Here is a 19511-nt window from a genome sequence, read left to right as displayed (position 1 = left end):
GAATTTATTTTGCAATATCATACCTCAAAAGGAGGTAGTTAAAACACATGTGCATATTCTCCCTATATCTTCCTCCTAATGTTGAGGAAGGTTATTGAACCTAAAATGATGAACACCAGAAGACCTTGCATGTATTAATGTGGGTGTGTGCCTTGCAGAGGATAGTTGTCTTGGATACCTTTGTTCTCTGTCTTACACATAAACCTGCTCAAACAGGTTCCTGCTCCTTGCTTAAATCATTACGGTAGATCCAAATGATAATTGCAGAACACAATTTAATAAAATAATCATTGATAAGGCTGAACATAACAATCAGTGTTTTATACTTAAAGCTGGGGATTTAAAGGCAAATCACGGAACTCGTTAGAGGATATGTATTGTACTGAAGCAAAGAACTTTTAGAGTCCATTGAGGAGAAAGTGAAAGAGAGCAACTCATCCTAAAAATATATTAGGTCAAATCCATGTAATTCTGGAGCAAATTCAGAAAGAGTGTATGTCATGGAGTTTAGTGTGAAAAGTGGCTGTTTCTGTTTTAGTCAGAACCCAAGCTGAGATGTTTATCATGAACAGAAGACTTTGCAATGGCTCTGAAGAAACTTAAAAAAGGAACATGTTAATATACTTCTTGTCCTTTATAAAGAACATGTACTAAATGATTAATTTCACCTGTTCTAAAATCTCTTATACAACATTCCATTTTGGATTTCACCATAATCGTGCTAAAGTCAGAAATTCAGTTATCTAGATTGCTTACTTTATAAGAATCTCTGACACAGCCTAAGAGCCATACTGTTGTATACACACCCAGTAACTCATTTCTGATATTTGCCTTTGTAGCTCCACACATCCTAACATGCAAAATCTTACCTTTCTTACCTCTGAGGAATTGCAGAAATGTGCATATTTTAATTGTGATAAATACTTTTACACATTTCCTTCCTTTTTCCTGTCTTAATCATTGATGAATTCGTTAAATTGATTTCTGTGTTCTTTAATTTTATTTGTTTTGGAAAGATTTTGCAGTGGTATTTTTTTTAAATATATGTAATAACCATTTTTTAACACAGATTTGCTAAATATTAGTGGAACTTGACTACACACACTAAATTTTACCATTTTTAAAAGATATTCTGCAAACATCTGTACTTTGATATATTTCCATAAATCCAATAAATGTAACTATTTTTGCACATTGCTGTTGTAATATTATAAAACTGTTTTGACCAATTATAATCTCATGTAATATATGTTTAAGGCTGAAACTAAAGTTCAGTCATCTTTTCAGACACATAAATTGCTGTTCTTTTTAACAGTAATAAGGGGAGAGATGTGTTTACACAGTAGTTTGTGCTGCTGCCTCATGAACACAGCATTTAGGGTTCATAACCACATTCGATTATTGTCTATGTGGAGCCATCACATTGTGTTTTTATCTGTTGTGTGTATTATCCTTCAAATGTTGCAGTTTCCCACCCAAATCATCAAAAATTGTATAAGTTAGATTAATTTGTGATTCTAAATTAGTCTTGTCTGAACGCGAGTGTGGGTAAGTACATGAATGGAGCCTGTTATAGACGGGTGCCCTGTGAATGGCTGCCTCTTTCCTGCCTTGTACTTGTGCTGCTAGAATAATCTCTGGCACTAAATTGGATTAAGTATGTTTGACAATGTTATTTATTATAATTAAGCATTGTCCATTTAGGATCATTTAAAAGCATTTTCATTTTATTGAGTTTACTGGAAATCTTACAACAGGATTTAGCCAGATAATGGAAAAGTAAGTAAAGGAAATAGTTGATGAGGGTTAAAACTGCCTGTTCTTCTATCAAATAAAACTGTTTGTAAATATTCTTTTTATCAGCTCATGTATGAATTATTAAATGAAAAGAAAAGAAACTATAATTTTTTATCCTTTAACCCTGTGTGCTTTCTGCATTAATTTAATTTGCCTTTTGTTTTTTTTTGTAGGATGTCCCCGAGCAGCGCAGTTTGGAGTACCCAAAGTTATATGAGCCTGGTCAGCTCAATCTACTCTTCAATAAACGCGAGTTCTTTATCTGCATTGCTCAAGGCATCTACACCTCAGTGGTGATGTTTTTCATTCCTTATGGGGTCTTTGCAGAGGCTACAAGAGATGATGGCGCTGAACTTGCTGACTATCAGTCATTTGCTGTAACTGTTGCCACCTCACTTGTCATTGTTGTCAGCGTCCAGGTAAAGTCTACTAGATTTGATCTCTAATCTTTTCCTTTAAAGAAAAAAAGCCTCATTTTTCAATGCAGAAGCTATAGTAATAAGCTTGTGTGATACAGAACACCTTTAATTGTCCATCACCTATGCAAATAACTGTGTTGTTTTCTATTAATGTTACAGACCAGAACTAGTTTATTCATTCGTTAATGTGCTTTCTGTAAATTGGGCACTGCCAACTGCTTGTTAAGCAGTGCTCCTTGTGCAACACATTTATGTTTATTCAGAGAATTTTACCCAACTAACATTAAATTTGTCTCTTAACTCTTACAAAGTGGCTTATATCTGTCTGACATAAGACCTTGCACATGTTTTCCACTCACATAATAAAGACGCACATGTCACATTAATGTCTGACTATAGGCCTTGGCTTTCCTTCCACTCCCAAAGATGTGTAGCTTTACATTAATCGCTGGTTCCTAGTTAGACCCTGTGGGCATGTGTGTAAATGAGGTCTGTATTGTACTGGCACCCTGTTCAGGGTAGGCTTCCCCCTTGTGTGCATATCCTCTAGGATAAGTCACCACCAGTCCTTGATTCAAGGGGTTAGAAAATAGACAGGTGGGTGATAGCTGCTTTTTGTTTAAAAAAAAAAAATACCACAACCTGTCTCATCCAGCTGTGAAGTGGCATGGAGGAAATATAATGAAGTTTTTCAGTTGAAAGTCTAAATACTAGAACTGTTCAGAAGGTTAAATGATGTTAGCCATGGGGTTGATGTGTTTTGTTTTTTTTTAAGCAGAGACCATTGACAACATTGAATTGCCATTATGGGGCTGGGCAATACAATCACAAATTATTGGAATTATTATTTACAATATTCTTTGTATCTGCTTTAACATTATATAATAAAAATGTTTCTGACTATGATGATTATAAATGTTCATTGCAACTTGGGTGAACCACTCACATGACTTTTGGGAAACATGGAACCTTAACATGATCAGTAAAGTGAATACTTGTAATAGTTAGCCACAAGCAAGATTAACGTTTTACTTACCAACATTGACCATCCCGTTGTTGAGTGTTACATTTACATATTTATGTTTTAGGAACATAAATAGGAAAGGTTACAAATAAGTGCATATTTCAATCTGTTTTCTTTCATTGGTGACCTTCTAACTAATACAAGATAAATCTACTTTTCATATCAGTAGTCAACAATTTGTTCAAGTTTCCTACCTGTGTCTGTGATGGCCGACGTGACTGAAATATACTTAATTCATTTAGAAATTGAAGACAACAGCAATAGTATACCAGCCTGTTGAGATATATATCCTTTTTATTTGTTTACAGATTGGGCTGGACACTGGTTATTGGACTGCAATCAATCATTTTTTCATCTGGGGCAGTTTAGCGGTTTACTTTACTATTCTGTTTACCATGCACAGCGATGGCCTCTTCTCTCTTTTTCCTAACCAGTTCAGATTTGTAGGTAAGTTTGCTTGACTTATTCAAGAGGAAGGGAGAAAAACTATTTTTTGATGCATTTTTTATGGCAAGGCAAATTGATGTTTAGAGATGCCTCCATTAACCTTTAAAGTTATCTGAAACTTATTTCCAAGTATAGTATCACAAGATATGTTCCTTTACATTTTAGGGTATTTGCAATACATTTGGAGATGCCTCAAATGCATTTAGAGATATCTTAAATGTTTTCCAGGTATAACCTCCTGACTCCTGAGTGAAAACAGACATTTGACATTAGGTGCATATACATACACTGCCCCTGTGTCCCCTGTTAATTGGATTATGTGAAAGTGGAAGAATGATCACATCTAGGGTGCCTTTCTGACATTGTCGGTCTTGTTCCTCTTTGTAGTTGTAGTTTTGTGACTCATTATCCTACATTTTAAAATATTTATGTTTTTCAGTCTTTTTTCAGTATCATAGTATCATCATATTATTATAGCATGTGCAAGTACTTTTCCTATTTTTATGTTATTTTATTAATTCATTAATCTGATAGTAGTCCCTGCAGTTTTCTCATTTACTTCTTTGAAAGAGGTTCCTCAAAGAGTGGATGGCATAGTGGTGCAGTGCTTAGCCTTGCTGCCTCACACCTCCATAGTCCTGGGTTTAGGTTCTGGCCCAGACATGTCTGTCTATGCATGTATTCCTCTGTGTACTCTGAATTTTCCCTCCTACATCCTAAACATTTGCATGTTAGGTTAATTGATGACTCCTGGTTGGCCCCATGTCACTGATTGTACATGTGTACCAGGGTTGTTTCCAGATTCCACACAATTCTGCTGGCTGAGGTTCTGACTTCTTATGACACTAAATTAGAATAAGTGGGTTTAATAATGAAGGGATACTTAATAGTATCTCACTATGTGGTTTTGTATTCATGTGTATGATTTTTGTTTTATTTTATGGTTACATGTACCATTTCTTAGTATATAAATTTATAGTCAAAACTCTGCTCTGATAAGATTTTTCTCAGACTGTTGTGGTGTTTTAACCGATTCTGCCCTCAAACTTACCTGCAACTTACAATTGTACCAACCAACCTTTTTCCAGTGTATTAATTATAAAAAATAGGCTAGTGATATTTGAGCCATTTTAGAACGAGGGATTCATTCAAAATACCAAACTTCTGTTAAATAGGTTTGTATCCTTGGTCCTCTTAATCACCTAATTCTCTTCTCAGATTTCTCCCTTTATCTCTCTATCACTGACAGATCATCTTCTAAATTTAAGGGTACCTTTTCTAATGGTGTTATTTTCTATAGATTGCCTTCAGGATCTTTTCTTAACCACACTAGATAGTACAGACTGTCTTAGTTTTAAAAAAGTATTCTTGGATATCACACAGCACAGTATTATTGGACATCTTTTAATTTCATGATGCTCACTGTCCCTTCCATAATGAAAACAAAATCTATTGAATTTATTGGTAACTTTATTTTGACCTGGTGTCATTAAATATGAGTCGATATGTGTTTTAAGTGTGCCCTCTTATATCAATTATTGTCGAAAACAATGTTTTTTTTTCAGTGTATAGCCATATGTATGGTTCAGAAACCAAAGCAGAATGTCAACATGTACAAGTGGCATATTTTAAGTTATCGCTGAGTCTGATGTTTTAAGGAAACAGATCAATTACTCAGAATGCAGGTGACCCTTATGTGTTGGAATTTCTGAAATGTTTCTACTGTATAATCTTTTTGATGTTGTTTGTGTGGATGTCTCCATATTGTCCCCGAATGATCAATTATTAGTAAAGTATACTTTCCATTTATAGGCAATGCCCAGAATACCCTGAAACAACCAGCCGTCTGGTTTACCATCATCTTGACCACTGTTGTGTGCATCATGCCAGTGGTGGCCTTCAGGTTTCTCAAACTGGACCTAAAGCCCCAACTATCTGATACGGTGAGAACACCTTTTTTATGGCATTACATAGCATTTACTGATAAAGCTATGTTTTCCCACATAAGTATGACTTATGCTTGTCTAGCTATGGCACAGTTTTAAACACCAAAGTTGTTTGTTAATATTAATCTCAGTGCAAAAGTTTATTTGTTGCTTTCTTCACAAGTAAAAACATTTATCATCTCAATTTCCAATTTAAAGTGTTGACAGGAGTGATAGTAATATGCAGAGTATGGCTAGCCTTGTTTCTCAGACTCTAGCAACATTCCCCAGCTACTACTGGAAATTTCCAAATGCTCCCAGGCTGTTTGATAGATTCCACTTCCTGATTCTGACCTTTGGTCTCCTCCTGGTGGGCCATGCTTATTGCACTTTCTAAATGTGACATCCAATGACCATTGCGATGAAATGATCAAACTGCCTCATCTGGCTGCTCAGTCTGAAACACTGGCAGTGAGGAGAGTGAGGACTGCAGTTATCTAAAAAAAAAAAAAAATCCTAGTATAAGTAATCTAATTATTTTGGTCTCCACCTACAGCACATGATGGTCTAGCTCATGTTTATTAGACACTATAAGATATGTTACTTAAATGCTATTTCAATGTATCGGTCAATCTCAAGTTTATGATCAGTGATTAAACTCCACCTAAAGCAGATGCCAATTAATAAACTGTAATCGGTCACTGTTTTCCAGGAAATAGTCATGACCTTGCCCTTAAGTTTAGTGGTGCTGATTCTCATTCCAAGCAGTTAAGAGTCATCTGTGATAAGTTCCAATGTGCACTAGAGATTATACTTCGATGAAGCCAATAACACACAGCAGTAACACAACAGTAGTTTTTTTTTATTTAATTAAATGTATTTTACTGCATAATATTCAAGCTTCATGTATATCTTGCCTTTTAAAATCACAAACCAGAGGGAAGACCAGACTTAAGTTTATTGTATTAGAAACAGATTTGATGTAAAGTTATTAGTCAGACGAGCACTTACCATTGTGTGTGCCATTTTACCTCCTATATTTATGGAGCATTATTTTCTTGAGTGCTTTTTACAGCATTCCATATAATACATAGTAATATCCCTTCTCCTCTTGTACAAAATGTAGGCAAACTTGATTGAAACAGGACAGAATTCACATTGTTTCTTCAGAGCCTGATGTTCAGCTTTTGGTTGATGAATGATTTCCAGCAGAGATTTTCTAAGAGAGGCTAAACAGTGAGATTCCTTAGTAATTGAACACAACTTGTGGTACCCATTTGGAAGAACCGCAACCACCACCTAACCAAAACAGACGTTCAGTCCCTGTCTTCAGCAGAACATTTTCAAGCACTTAATATCTTGGAATAGATAACACAAATTTAAATTCAATCCAATACTTTTTTAAACCTAAGATGCTGTACATATGGCATAAGAATAAATTCAAATGTACAACCAAAAGGAGACCATATACATTAAGATTTTTTGTTTAGCTAATAGAAAACTCCAGATATCTCATCCAGATGCCTTTTTGAATAACCCAAACACTTCTTATGAAAGAGGAAACATAAAACTTTAGCTAAGCACTTTGGTTTTATATGTAAATAAACAAACTACCCACCAGAGTTAACTAATTGATTGTGGAGAGAGCAGGTGAAGAATTTGCTTGGAAAAAAAAATTGCTTGTGCTGTGACTCCCTTTAATTTTGCCTTTTTTTGTTCTGGTTTTAAATTTCTTTCTTCAAATTTATTGCTTCAGGTTCGCTATACTCAACTGGTGCGTAAGAAGCAAAAGCCACAGAACCGCCGCCTGCGAAGGGTAGGCCGCACAGGTTCCCGACGTTCAGGTTATGCCTTCTCCCATCAGGAAGGCTTTGGTGAACTTATTATGTCAGGCAAGAACATGAGGCTGAGTTCACTGGCACTCTCTAGCTTTGCCACTCGCTCCAGTTCCAGTTGGATTGACACCCTACGTAAGAAGAAGCCCACTGATAGCACAGCAGCATCCACACCTCAGGTATTTATTCCTGCTGAATTCAGCCCTGTAATCCAGACTAAACTGTATGGATTTCAAGGGCATTTATTTGAAAACTGTACAATAAGTTGCTTAAAAGTTAAATCACTAGTCAATTAAAATAAAATGGTATTAGAATAAACAAATATCAATTAACACACAGAATAGTTCCACTAGATATTTGACAGATGGTTACATTCTTCTACATGAAGGCAAAAAAAAATAAAATTTTGATAATCTTTTCAGAACAGAGAAAATGGTTGTGCATTTCTAAAATGTAGTAATCCATCTATTCATTGGCTGCTCCAGCGTATTTAGTGTTGTATGCATATGAAGAGTAGTGGCAGAAGTAATAATAATGTCTGGCAGTACATAAATTTGTGTTCTCATAGCTAGTAGGTCTTCTGTCCTGTCACACCTGAATGAAAAATGAAGACCTCAGCATGCTCTTAGTTAAATGATTTAAGTTCAGTATTTTTCAAGTTAAAGTTGTTTCTTCACAAACATGGTATATATGCATTTGCCACACAAAATTGTGTGCTAAAGTTAAGCGTGTTCTATAAAAAATCCAAAGCCAGTTAAGGCATTTTATAATTAACTTATGGGGCACAAGCATCACCAAGGGGAAAAAAAGCCTAAACGCTAACCAAGTGGCAAGTTTCATGACAAGAAAACATGCCTTCTGAGTTTCCAGTGCATGTGTTTGACAACAAAAGGGACATGAAAATAAACATTTTCTTGTGTCTTCCTGGCTTTTGTTAAGGTAAGGATACAAATGATAGAAGTGGCCTTCTTAGCAGAAGTTCTCGTATAAATATGGAAGTAAATTGAAACAATACCAGGGATGTGGCAGGAACAGTTTAGTGTTGAAAGGTTATTGTGGGAATTCACACAGTTGTACTCAATATCTGAATCTCATAATATTGTGTTTTTTGTTTTTTTATTTATAAAAAAAGACACATATAAGCTATATTGCAATGTGTATGTAATTTCCAGACACGGATCAATTTCTTTGTTTAAAAAATTGATGTATTCGGTAAATGTTTAGGCTTTTGTATTCTGAGCATCCCATTCCGCATAGGTTCCATTATAAAATAGCAGGACTGACTTTGTATTTTTTTTTAATTTATACAAAACACTTAACTTTATAAAATAATTTCACATGACACATGTGTATATAACATGTTCATCAAGAAGTAACTGACTTGAAAAAAAACAAAATTATCCTTTAAGTACAGTATAATATATGTCTATAAGATGTATCTTTTTTAAAAAATGATTGAATTCAATGTATGAGAGGAAATCTCCAAAAATGACATTCATAAATTACTTTGGCATTCAATTGTAAAAAGCTTGGTGGCTGTCATAAGTACAAGAAAATGGTAAAAACACTTTTTAAAAACTGCAATACTGACATAGCCATTCAGTCTCTGTTGATGAGACATTTGACAATAGTGGTGCAGCTGCTACTGCTGCGCAGTTTTGGTTTGGTTAGGAGAAATGACTACAAATTTGATTTTGGTTAGTTATCACCTGTGGACTGCCTGAGAACCAACACATGGCAAGTGAAGAAATGGCAGTGAAATTGATATTGGGCACTACATGGTTCAGGAGATAATTCTGGGAAACTGTAAAGTTTGTGCCATGCTTGCTTACTGCAGCAGCTCAAAACACAGTCTATCGAGTGAAATTACTGTCTTCACAGCATTGTGAATGGTGACAGAAATAACTGGTTTCAGGTACTTTGATCTGGGAAAAAATGTCTGAAATGGAGCTCTACCATTTGACAGATCTTTAGACTTTAAGAAAGGTGCCAAAATGTGGGGATACGTATTTTGTACAAAAGTACAGCTGTTTAGATTTGATTGACATGCAATATTCATATTTAAATTTAACATTAAAAGTAACACTGAAATGGCATGGGGCCTCATGCATAAATGATGCGTACGCACAGAAATGTTGCGTAAGAACGTTTCCACATTCAAATCGCGATGTATAAAACCTACACTTGGCGTAAAGCCACGCACATTTCCACGGTACCTCATACTCTGTCGTAAGCAAGTTCTCCGCTCAGTTTTGCAGACTGGCGGCACCCAGTGTCAAAGCAGTGCTACTGTTCCTGTGTGGTTACTCTTTATTTTCCTGATGCAGCTTTATAAATACACTGAAACTAACCGCATATTGTTTATTAGTGTAATGCATCTGATTGTAATTAACTTGTAACAATATAATGGTCCAGGGAATAGCCATAGTATTCCAAATACCATAACTGCTTTACCGTTGTTACTCTCACTGCACCTTTTTTTTCTTCTTTCAGCTGCTCCCGTTAGGTGTTGCCACAGCGGATCATCTTTTTCCATATTACTCTCACTGTACCACTCAGAGTATTTATATCACTGTATCTGAGTGGGGAGTCACAGCAGCAGCTGATCAGAAAGAGAATTATCAGTAAACAGCATCAAGCACATGCTGCCTCAGCCACTGCAAAATGCTTCAGAGACTTTCCTATACGGACCTCGCGGTTTAGAAACAATTTCATCCCAAGAACTTTAAATATATGCATATGGCGATTCACCTCCACGAGAAACTTGCCTCTATGAACAGTCAACGTGGCTCGGAGGTGCCAGGAGTTGGTGGGCGTGGCTCCTTCCTGCGTGCGCCATAGGTGTCTTACTTGTCAGCAGCTCAGTGAATCCACGCCCCTTCCGGCATGCTTTCCATGGTTGTCTTGCCTTAGTGAATTATATATATAGATTGTTAATAATTAAACATGTGAGGACATGGTTCCACAGCTCTAGCTAGTTCTCGGATTGATCCTACCTTGTGCTGTTTTCTTGCTGCGGCTGACGCGACACTGGAAGGATAGATAGAATAATTAAACATGTACTACAAAAATATTTCAATGTTCCTTGAAAGTTTTGAAGAATCGTCATTGTAAGCTTACAAATGGCTTAACGTCTATTACAGAGCTGATTGTGTGGCGATTGGGTATTTGGAGAAAGAAAAGTAAGGACAGGAATTGGAGATTAGTACGTTTGAAAGAGACAGTACTGCTTCAATGATTTCATCGAAGGTCGCACACAATCACGCACCGTGTTCCCCTGTTTAATGACATGCTTTAACTCCTATCATCATGAAAAAGATATCGCGTATACATCTCAGTATTTTAATTATTCAGAGAGCTGTATTATCACGAATGCAGTGCATTCTGTGTCCAGTTGGATAAAGTGAAAGCACTTAGTGATGCACACACATAAAGCAAAATATCAAATACAAAACAAAGTATTTAACGTGCTACTTTAGTTACGATGGGATTTGAGAAACTAGTAAATTAAACGATTTTAAGATGAAGTTTATGATATTCTACTTTAATGACAATATAAACTATGTGATTAAAGTGGAAATTTCGAGATTAAAGTTAACATTTCGTGCTTTTTTCCTACTGTGTGCCTTTTTTTTTTCTCTGCACCCTAATAAGTTTTCATATGACACTCAGATGGTGGGCTATGTCTCACCTTTTCATGACGTCTTTGCTTTGTGACAACTTCTTTTTTATGTCGGGCACTGTACGACTTTGTGAACTTGAGCTATGTCACTCGATCAACTTCCTTTTGTTGATAATACCACTGTTTAAACCAACAAATAGTACATTTTTCTTTGCCTCCACTTGGTATTCGCTGAAATTCTTGTATTTTCCTTCTTGCTTTTGCCATTGCCTTTTCACAAAAGGCTGAGCTTAAGGGCTATTTATATTGATTTGCATATTCAAAGAGGCGTAATTCTGGGAGGCGACGGGGTGGGACAGAAGGCGCGTGCACGTGCGTTACTTTTCACGCTGATTGGGATTTATGTAGCAGAAGAACATGGAAGTGGGCGACCGCACATATTTAAGCATCTGGATTTTTCTATGTGTAAGCACATTTCGGCTTTGGTTACGTCATGTTATAGTGCGAATTCTACGCATGGCATTATGCATGAGGCCCCTGGTGTTTCATCCAGGGTTAGATCCTACCTTGCATTCTATTCTACTTTGATAGATTGATAATAATAATATCAGTAATAATAATGAAATAACGAAAATCATATGTTATTAAGATGTGGTGATTTAAGTTTATTTGACTATATTGATAATAATATTTTTTTCCTTATTTACTATTATGAAGTCTGGAACTTCACAAACCGGATTAGCGGCAGGAGTGTTACAAGGGGCGCAGGTCGCAGCTGGAGTATTGCAGGGATCACAGGTCGCAGCTGGAGTGTTACAAGCAGCGCAGGGTTTCCAGCTGGAAGAACTGACGCAAGCAGTACAAGTATCATCAGTTAACCTACAGGTATGGCATTTACTGTTAGCTTCATCAAACTTCTCTGGCTTCATTTTAAAACCATTTCTACACTGCTGTTAGGATAGATGGATGTTATATAAGTATTTCCATTGTACTACCCTATAGTAGGCCTGCCAGATCAAATATTTTTATTTGAATATAATTCAAATTTATTTAAATGCAAAAGCTGACGTTTTCATTGTAAGAAAACTAATTATAACTAACTAATAATAACTAAGTAATTCTGGCATTGAGTTAGTCCAGAAGCACTAGGTGGAGCTGCCGTATTTTAGAGATCTTTTGTTACACTTTATTTCCACAATCATCCTTTTTGTATTTTTGAATGGTAAGATTGTTAACTTTATTAGCAAAATGTACAGCTAGAACCATTCACAGTATTGTCTTGGAAAGTTTTCCCCCCATCCCACTGCTCTTTCCTTTTGATCTACAAGTGTATTTAGAACAGTTTTTTGAAATGCTTCTTCGGTGATCTAAAAGTATCATTCTGCATTTGATCCTATGTGAATTCTCTTAATAACTGTCAAATTAAAAGTCCTTATTAAAAGTCAAATACTGTTGTTTAATACAGACACATTTTCATTGAAGCAAATGGAAAGTAGTTCTGTTTTTCCTTTTATTACAACACTTTAAAATCCCCACTTGAAAGAGCATCTTCAGTGTCAACCAACATGCCGTGTACCTCAATTAACCTCTGTCATACATGGCTGCTGGTTTGATACACAATGCCTAAAACAATAAGGTGTAATTAGAAATATTCAGGCTTCTTTTACTAAAATAATTCTGTATCTGTAAAGGAGAAAAAAGCAAACAGGATGACTTAAGCCACACAGGAGCTGCTTTCTGAGTGAGTCCATGGGGTGACAACTGGCTTTATATACTGAATGCCATGATGATATTGGTACCCTGCTGCTGTCCGTTGGACACCTCCAAAATAATAAAACAACTCTTCCTTAGACATGTCTGCCTCTTGCCTGCTCTTCTACTAACTAACCCCTACTCCTCCCAATTTCAAACTGCTCCAACTTTGCATGTTATCCCTCATCTCCCATCACTCAGCTCAAGTAGAAAATGTGCCCTGCGCCCTGTTCATGCTTTCCATCCTCTGTCCAAGCAGCAGCAAAACCCATCGTAATATGTTTGTAGCGTGGGACACCAAACAACGTTGTTATAAGTGCTTCATGCTTAAAAAAAGTGTGAGTGTGTGCAGCTCACAAGGATATAAGCTCCTTTTCTGTGGATGATTTTATGTCTTGCTGTCCTGAGAAAGGATTTGTGCATCCAGACGTCAGTACTAGACTGAAGACAGGAGAGTGGCGCTGATGCTTCCCTTTTATAGGGTGCATCTGCTTGGGATTTTGAGTACTCTTATATAAAAATAACAGTTGCCCGAGTACCGCTACAATTTTTTTTTTTTTTAGTTGGTATTTGTTCTTGCTGTGGCAACTGTTTTGGCCATTAATTAAAAGAATAAAAAAAAATAAGTACAAGCATACTGTGCTTGTAATACTTTGAATCACTGACTTAAGTTTGAATATATTTTAATATTTTTGATATTCACACCTCTTTTTTAGCTAATTTGATATCCTTACCCTATAGTACGATATATCTACAAAGCCCATTATGTTTTGCTTTTTTTTTTTTTGTCGTACTAAAAAAAAAAAATCATTGTCAGTCAATGGTGTGGTACGCTGATAAACATAGTTGTTTATGTCTTGAGATAAAATGAGTGAAATATGTTTATATAGTTGCTGTAATTAAGGTAGTGTCTGGAAGGGCTAGCTCATGTTTTTGTACAGATTAGTCCTTTTCATGTTTAGTAAAATGTGAACTTAAAATTTGCTGAGTATAATTCCATAATCAGATCAGAACATAGTGAGGTAAAGTGTGCTGTTTGTACAGTGTATAATACACCAGTGTATCTTACATCATTACATACTCCATTGTTCAATTTGTGTAAACTAGTTTGGAGCCGATTAATGGATTTAGATATAAACTATTGTACTTACTGATTGTAATATTGGTTTTTATTTATGTATCTGTAAGGGTTGTTGTAATTGTGTCTGATTTCCACTTTATAAATATGCACTGTAATTGTGATATTAACACAAGTTTAACTTATTGTAAACTGAAACTTTGGTAAAGTTTTTTAAAGGGGTCTTTTTGAGTCTTTCTCAAAGAACTTTATCCTTGAGAAAATCTGCATTCATATCTTAAATTACTGCTTTTCCATATCATTTAATCTGTGCTTTATGGGGGCAAAATGTGATTAGTTGCACAGTGAATATTAAACTATAAATGTGGAAAAATAGAAACAGATACAATTTCACAAATTTTTAAGCTGATATAATATTTTTAATGAATACACAGAAATGTATAAATGTACCAGAAAGTAGTTACTTTACACTATATTGACAGAATAATCTGTGAAATTATATATTCATTTGTATTTCTTGCCCATCATACAAGGCTGCTATTCACTTTCAGATAAGCAATTAACAATGACAACAGGCAATGTGCAGTGTTGATTGTGCAAAGACGTTTATTACAAAAATTGTTGGGCATAAACAGTGAATTTAAAAATGTACCAAGCTAACACTTAACAAAGGTCAAAGTTTTTTAAATTGATTGCAGATGTGAAACTCTAGCACATGACAACTGCTTTCTGTTTTTCAAATGTAATATCCACCTCAGGAGTTAGTGGACCCATAGTCTGTTACTTGTTAGAGTCCAGATCAGTGCGCATGTGTGCCTATTAACACACAATAACACACGATTATGTAGGATAACTACTGTAATAGATGCAAATATCATATTTTAAATGGGTAAAGTAAAAGCTGTCACATTGGAAAGAGCAAACACTTTCCATGCAGTCTAAGACCCGGTCCTGTGTAACCCGTGAGCAAAATGGGAACCTACTGGAAATATTATTAACAGTGGGGCTGACTATTATATTGCTGATCACTAATGGTGATGAGTCAGCTTTGCAGTAATGAGTTTAAGAACCGGGAATTGTGGTGCAACAATTGTTTCACTCTTGAAGTTGTAACAAGAGTTTTTTGTTTTTCCCCCCAAATTACTAAGAGGTTTTGATTTTGATTGCATCAATAACTGAGACTTTGTGGTAGGGTTCCTGCTATTTATTAAACCTAAGTCAATGTAACTGAAACTTGTTGATTTTAATAAGTATCTGAATATCCATACATTCTTAAATGCACTAAATCCTGATTCGGGATCACAAAGGCACAACCAATCCCAGAAGCATTGCTTACAGGTATGAGCCAGTCTTGGCCCAGTCTTGAGTGCCCACTCACTCTCTCATACAGATGATTTACTGTCACCGAAAAAGTATTTCATTGGAGATTTGGAAACAAAAGTGGTATGCCCAGTTTAAAACTGGCACTGAGTGCCTTTATATGCACAAACAAAATTGGGATAAGCGGAGTAACCCGGTTAAGGCAGAAACCCAACTATTTTAAAAATCAAAATTACATTTACATATGCGAATATCCTTATGGAGTTCTGCCTTGGGAAATGCTCTGATGTCATTAAATTGCAGAGGAAAAAAAAAGCTGAATGCCTCCATCGGCCGCTTCAAAATCTGAAAAAAAACATAAAGCCCATGTCTCCCAAACAGTACGTGGGACATTATTTTCAAAAATTACTTTTAAAAGCAATGTTCCCCACACTGATTGTTGTATGTATGACAACAAAATAAATTATAGATCTGGCTTCAAAATAAAATGTGGGAACAGTGATTATCAGTCTTTATGGCCTCGGGACCCAGTTTTACATATTAATGTTCATTGACGAACCCATCAGGGTTTCCTACATGCAGAAATCGAAGAGCAGAAGTTCCCCCATTGGTGAAATGAGAATGATTATGAATGGGAAATGAAATAAATTAGAAGAGTGGGAAGGGGTGAAAAGAGTCCCAGTTACAAATGGGAAATAAATATCGAACATCGCTGTCGATCCCCTTGATAGAACAGGGTGGGAGTTATAGCATGAGTAACTCTGAAACAGCTTTCTTTCTTTCTTTTAAAAGCAACACAACTACAGCAACCGATTTAAGAAACACTGACGTAGAATATTTCTCTCCATAAGGTTACATTCTGAAATACATTTTGTATTTATAAGATGAAGTATACAAACTATGCTCTACTTTTTTTAGGTAATCTGAGTAGCAAACTGACAGAAAGTCTGGTCCTGTTCAGTCAAATTATTCTTAAAATGTTTTGCAGATTATTGATTTGTAAAAAAGGTTTAAAACATGAGTTTATGTGCATATGTAAAAGAAAAAAAGCACATTTAATTTAGAATGTATGATTGTGTATAAATTGCTTGTCAGATTGCTCAGATAAATTAATCCTAAAATAATTTTGTTTATTTTGAGTATCACGCTTTTTTTTTTTTTTTAGATGTTTATTTATATGATCCTTTTAAAATCATCTCCTCCTCATCTTCCCTAGGTGATAACTGGAGGACCGTTTGAAACTGCAGCTGCCAAAGAGACACAGGACCCTCCATTAAGAGCCGGGATTAGCCTTGAAGAGCTCAGTGCAGGACCACTTTTCACTTTAGAGGACAGCAACCAGGAAGAGTGAAAGTAGTCCAGTTTTGGAAGGAAATAAGCAACTAGTGTATTTATATATCTACATATAAATATCTGTTCGTTCTCGGTGAGAACACCATGCTATGACTTTACTGTTTTCCCTTTGTTCGAAGGGGTGGCTTTCAAGGGCCCCTGGAAACAGTAAAATAACAAAAAAAAAACAAGAAAGAATTGCTAACAGAACCTTCTTATGCTGTGTTTCAAAAATGGCTGTAGCTACCACTCTAGAGAAAGAAATTCCACACATAACTATCTATCTATATATATATTCATATATTTATATGCTATTCTCGATGAGAATTCTATACAGTGAACTCATTATTTGCCTGTTGGAAAAATGTCATTGTCCGCCATATTGGCGTGTTTTGAGAGCTCAGTGTTTTGGTCGGATCTTTGAGGAGCCCCAATTAAATAAAAGGAATTTGTTTCTGGGCCCGCACTTTTATAAATCTACTAGATCACAGCTTCAGTATATGTCTCCTATGTGTATGTATGTGTGTATATATATATATATTTATATAATATATATATATATATATATATATACACACATATACACACACACACACACACACATTTTTTTTTGTCATGGCAGAGAAGACCTTCACTGTTTGGATGTAACTAATTAAGCCAAATTGTATTTATCATGGAGTACCTCAAAAAGGAAGAAGGAAGTGCTCAGTGATGTTTGAAATTGTGTCAGTCAGCCAGACAGTCAGTCGTTTGACTGATCTGAGATGTGTTGCCAGATTCTGAGCTGCTTTTCGGATAATGATTGTAAAATTGTATAGGCAGCTTTCTGTGTTTGCAGTCCAAATATTTACTACAAGAGGACACTGTAACTATTGTACAGAAGAAAGAATGAAAACTAAGACGAGATGTTTTAAATGTATGCACAACTAAACACAAAAGAAATAAATGTTTTTTTTAATTTATTTATTTTGAATGACTGTCCTTTTAAGCCAGGTTTTGAACAGTTATATCAAACAAACTAAGGTATCTATCATAAACTTTCTGAACCTAATTTTTTTAGAATGGTGCAGGAGGCCTGGGCCTGTTCTGTCATCATTGTTTGCAAAATGAACCAGTCCACCAGTGACTGATGTGTAACCCACACTCACTGTGGACCGATTTAGAGTTGTCACACCCAACATAATGTCTGTTAATTGTAAGAAGATACGAGAGTGTGAACAGCAAAGTCCACACAGAGGGAACCCCCCCACCCAAACCAGGACAAGCCCACAAAGCAACACTTGTACAGTACAGGGTATGATAATTAAATGAAAAAGATGCAAAAAGGTGTTAATGATGAAACAAATACTTAATAAAGAATGAAAGCCAAGTTGTTTTTATCTTCTTATTTCTCTTAAAAGCACAACAGAAATTTGAAAAGCATGTTCCTTCTTTAGAGTATTAGATATGTGTAAGGTGTTACTACTGCGAAAGCAGATTTTGGAGAAGAGAAGTGGGACTTTGCACTTGACTGTCATGGACTTAATTTACTGCCATCCGGAATGTTGTTGAACTTTTGTAACTGAACAGGACCCAAGGGTGACCAGCACTGAATAATGGCAAACAATGTGAAAAACCTCCATTTAAAAAATGGAAAAGCATTCTCATGAAACTCATGTCACATAATCCACACATCCGTTATCCATTCTTCTTCTCAGAATGTACAAAAACATACATGTTTTGCTAAACTATTATTAATACTTCTACAAAAATGGGAAAGGCACATTCTCATAATACTATGCGATTGAACTGAAGACCGTATTCTTGACTAAAGAGTGAGGGGGAGAGATAAATCTTCACATTCCCATAATATTGCATATTTTTTGAGAATATTTTGTCTTTTTTTTTTTTTGTTGTCCAGCGTTGGTCACCATTGGATCCCATTTAATTTATGTAATTTCTCCACGAAAAACATGAGATTAATTTTTTTTTCTTGGCTTCCTCTACAAACTACTTGGGGTAAGTAATAATAAAAAATATATTGCGTTTTTGGTGGAGCTTTATTTAAGTTCATGATTGTTTGGTAAGTAAGTACCTTTTAATAGCACATAAGTCATTCACCTTCTGGCAACTTTGATGTATGGAAGTATCAAAATATGAACAGAACAGACCACAACAGTCCTTAAATAAAGCAACTAATCTTACTTGGTGATAATAGGTGTGCGTGTAAACGTGTGGTCTGCAGCAGCCTAATTGATGGAGAAGACTTGTGACAGTTTGAGACATGGACTCCATGGTATCTGCTCAATTTAAAGCATACAGAAGTGGTTTTTATACTAAACTAAATTATGGAAAAACGATTTTTTAATCTATAGGTTTCCTAAACAATATTACAGTTGCTGTAAATTTTTGTACACATTTTTTGTTGTGTGTGGTTATTTACGTTACATTTTTAAGTTGCATGGCATTATTATAATAATATTTAGTTGTGTTTCTGTAATAAGGGCTGGGGTCACAGCTTTCCAGATGTTCAAAATAAGTAATAAGTTCACGAAGTAATTAATGTTCATAACAACTCTCACCTGTCATCTTAAGCTATTTTTTTCAATTTCCCATGATATGCTAATTGCTTCTGTAGAATAATTTTGCATTTTGTTGTATGTGAAATTATCTTCATGCTAGTTGACACAAACCTGTTTCTGGCTGTAGATACGACCTCTATTGCTCTTCAGTGTTCTCAGTATGCCATTGGCTGTGTGTGCACATACTGTATGTCCTTCCAGTTGGAAAAGCTCAAAGTTGAGAACATGCAGCACACACCAGCAAGGAGGTAATTTGGGAAAAAAAAAGACTAATGTGAAGAATGCATTGAGAAAACATCTGTATTCTGATCAGAATGGGGCTGAGCAGGCTTTTGACCTTCACCCACAACTGTGGAGGACTGCCTGACCACAGTCAATTTGAAAAAGCTACTAAGGAAA

The 19511-nt window shown here is 35.6% G+C and overlaps 1 protein-coding gene across 6 annotated transcripts in view; it reads left to right on the top strand.

Moving 5' to 3' along the window:
* The window catches only part of atp8b2 (ATPase phospholipid transporting 8B2), a 131210-nt gene extending 113295 nt beyond the window's left edge, over positions 1–17915 (top strand). For all 6 annotated transcript variants that reach the window (XM_039751776.1, XM_039751768.1, XM_039751784.1 and 3 more), the window contains 6 exons: positions 1971–2216; positions 3549–3687; positions 5500–5630; positions 7369–7626; positions 11787–11954; positions 16436–17915. In XM_039751776.1, the coding sequence (XP_039607710.1) occupies positions 1971–2216; positions 3549–3687; positions 5500–5630; positions 7369–7626; positions 11787–11954; positions 16436–16570 (1077 nt within the window). In that variant the 3' untranslated portion in view covers positions 16571–17915. The remainder of the gene's footprint in view (positions 1–1970; positions 2217–3548; positions 3688–5499; positions 5631–7368; positions 7627–11786; positions 11955–16435) is intronic.
* The last annotated feature ends 1596 nt before the right edge of the window (positions 17916–19511 follow it).

This window comes from Polypterus senegalus, chromosome 1, assembly GCF_016835505.1.
Source record: "Polypterus senegalus isolate Bchr_013 chromosome 1, ASM1683550v1, whole genome shotgun sequence".
NCBI lineage: Eukaryota > Metazoa > Chordata > Cladistia > Polypteriformes > Polypteridae > Polypterus > Polypterus senegalus.
Note: the sequence above shows the minus strand (reverse complement) of the source record. Positions and strands in the feature narration are given on the sequence as shown.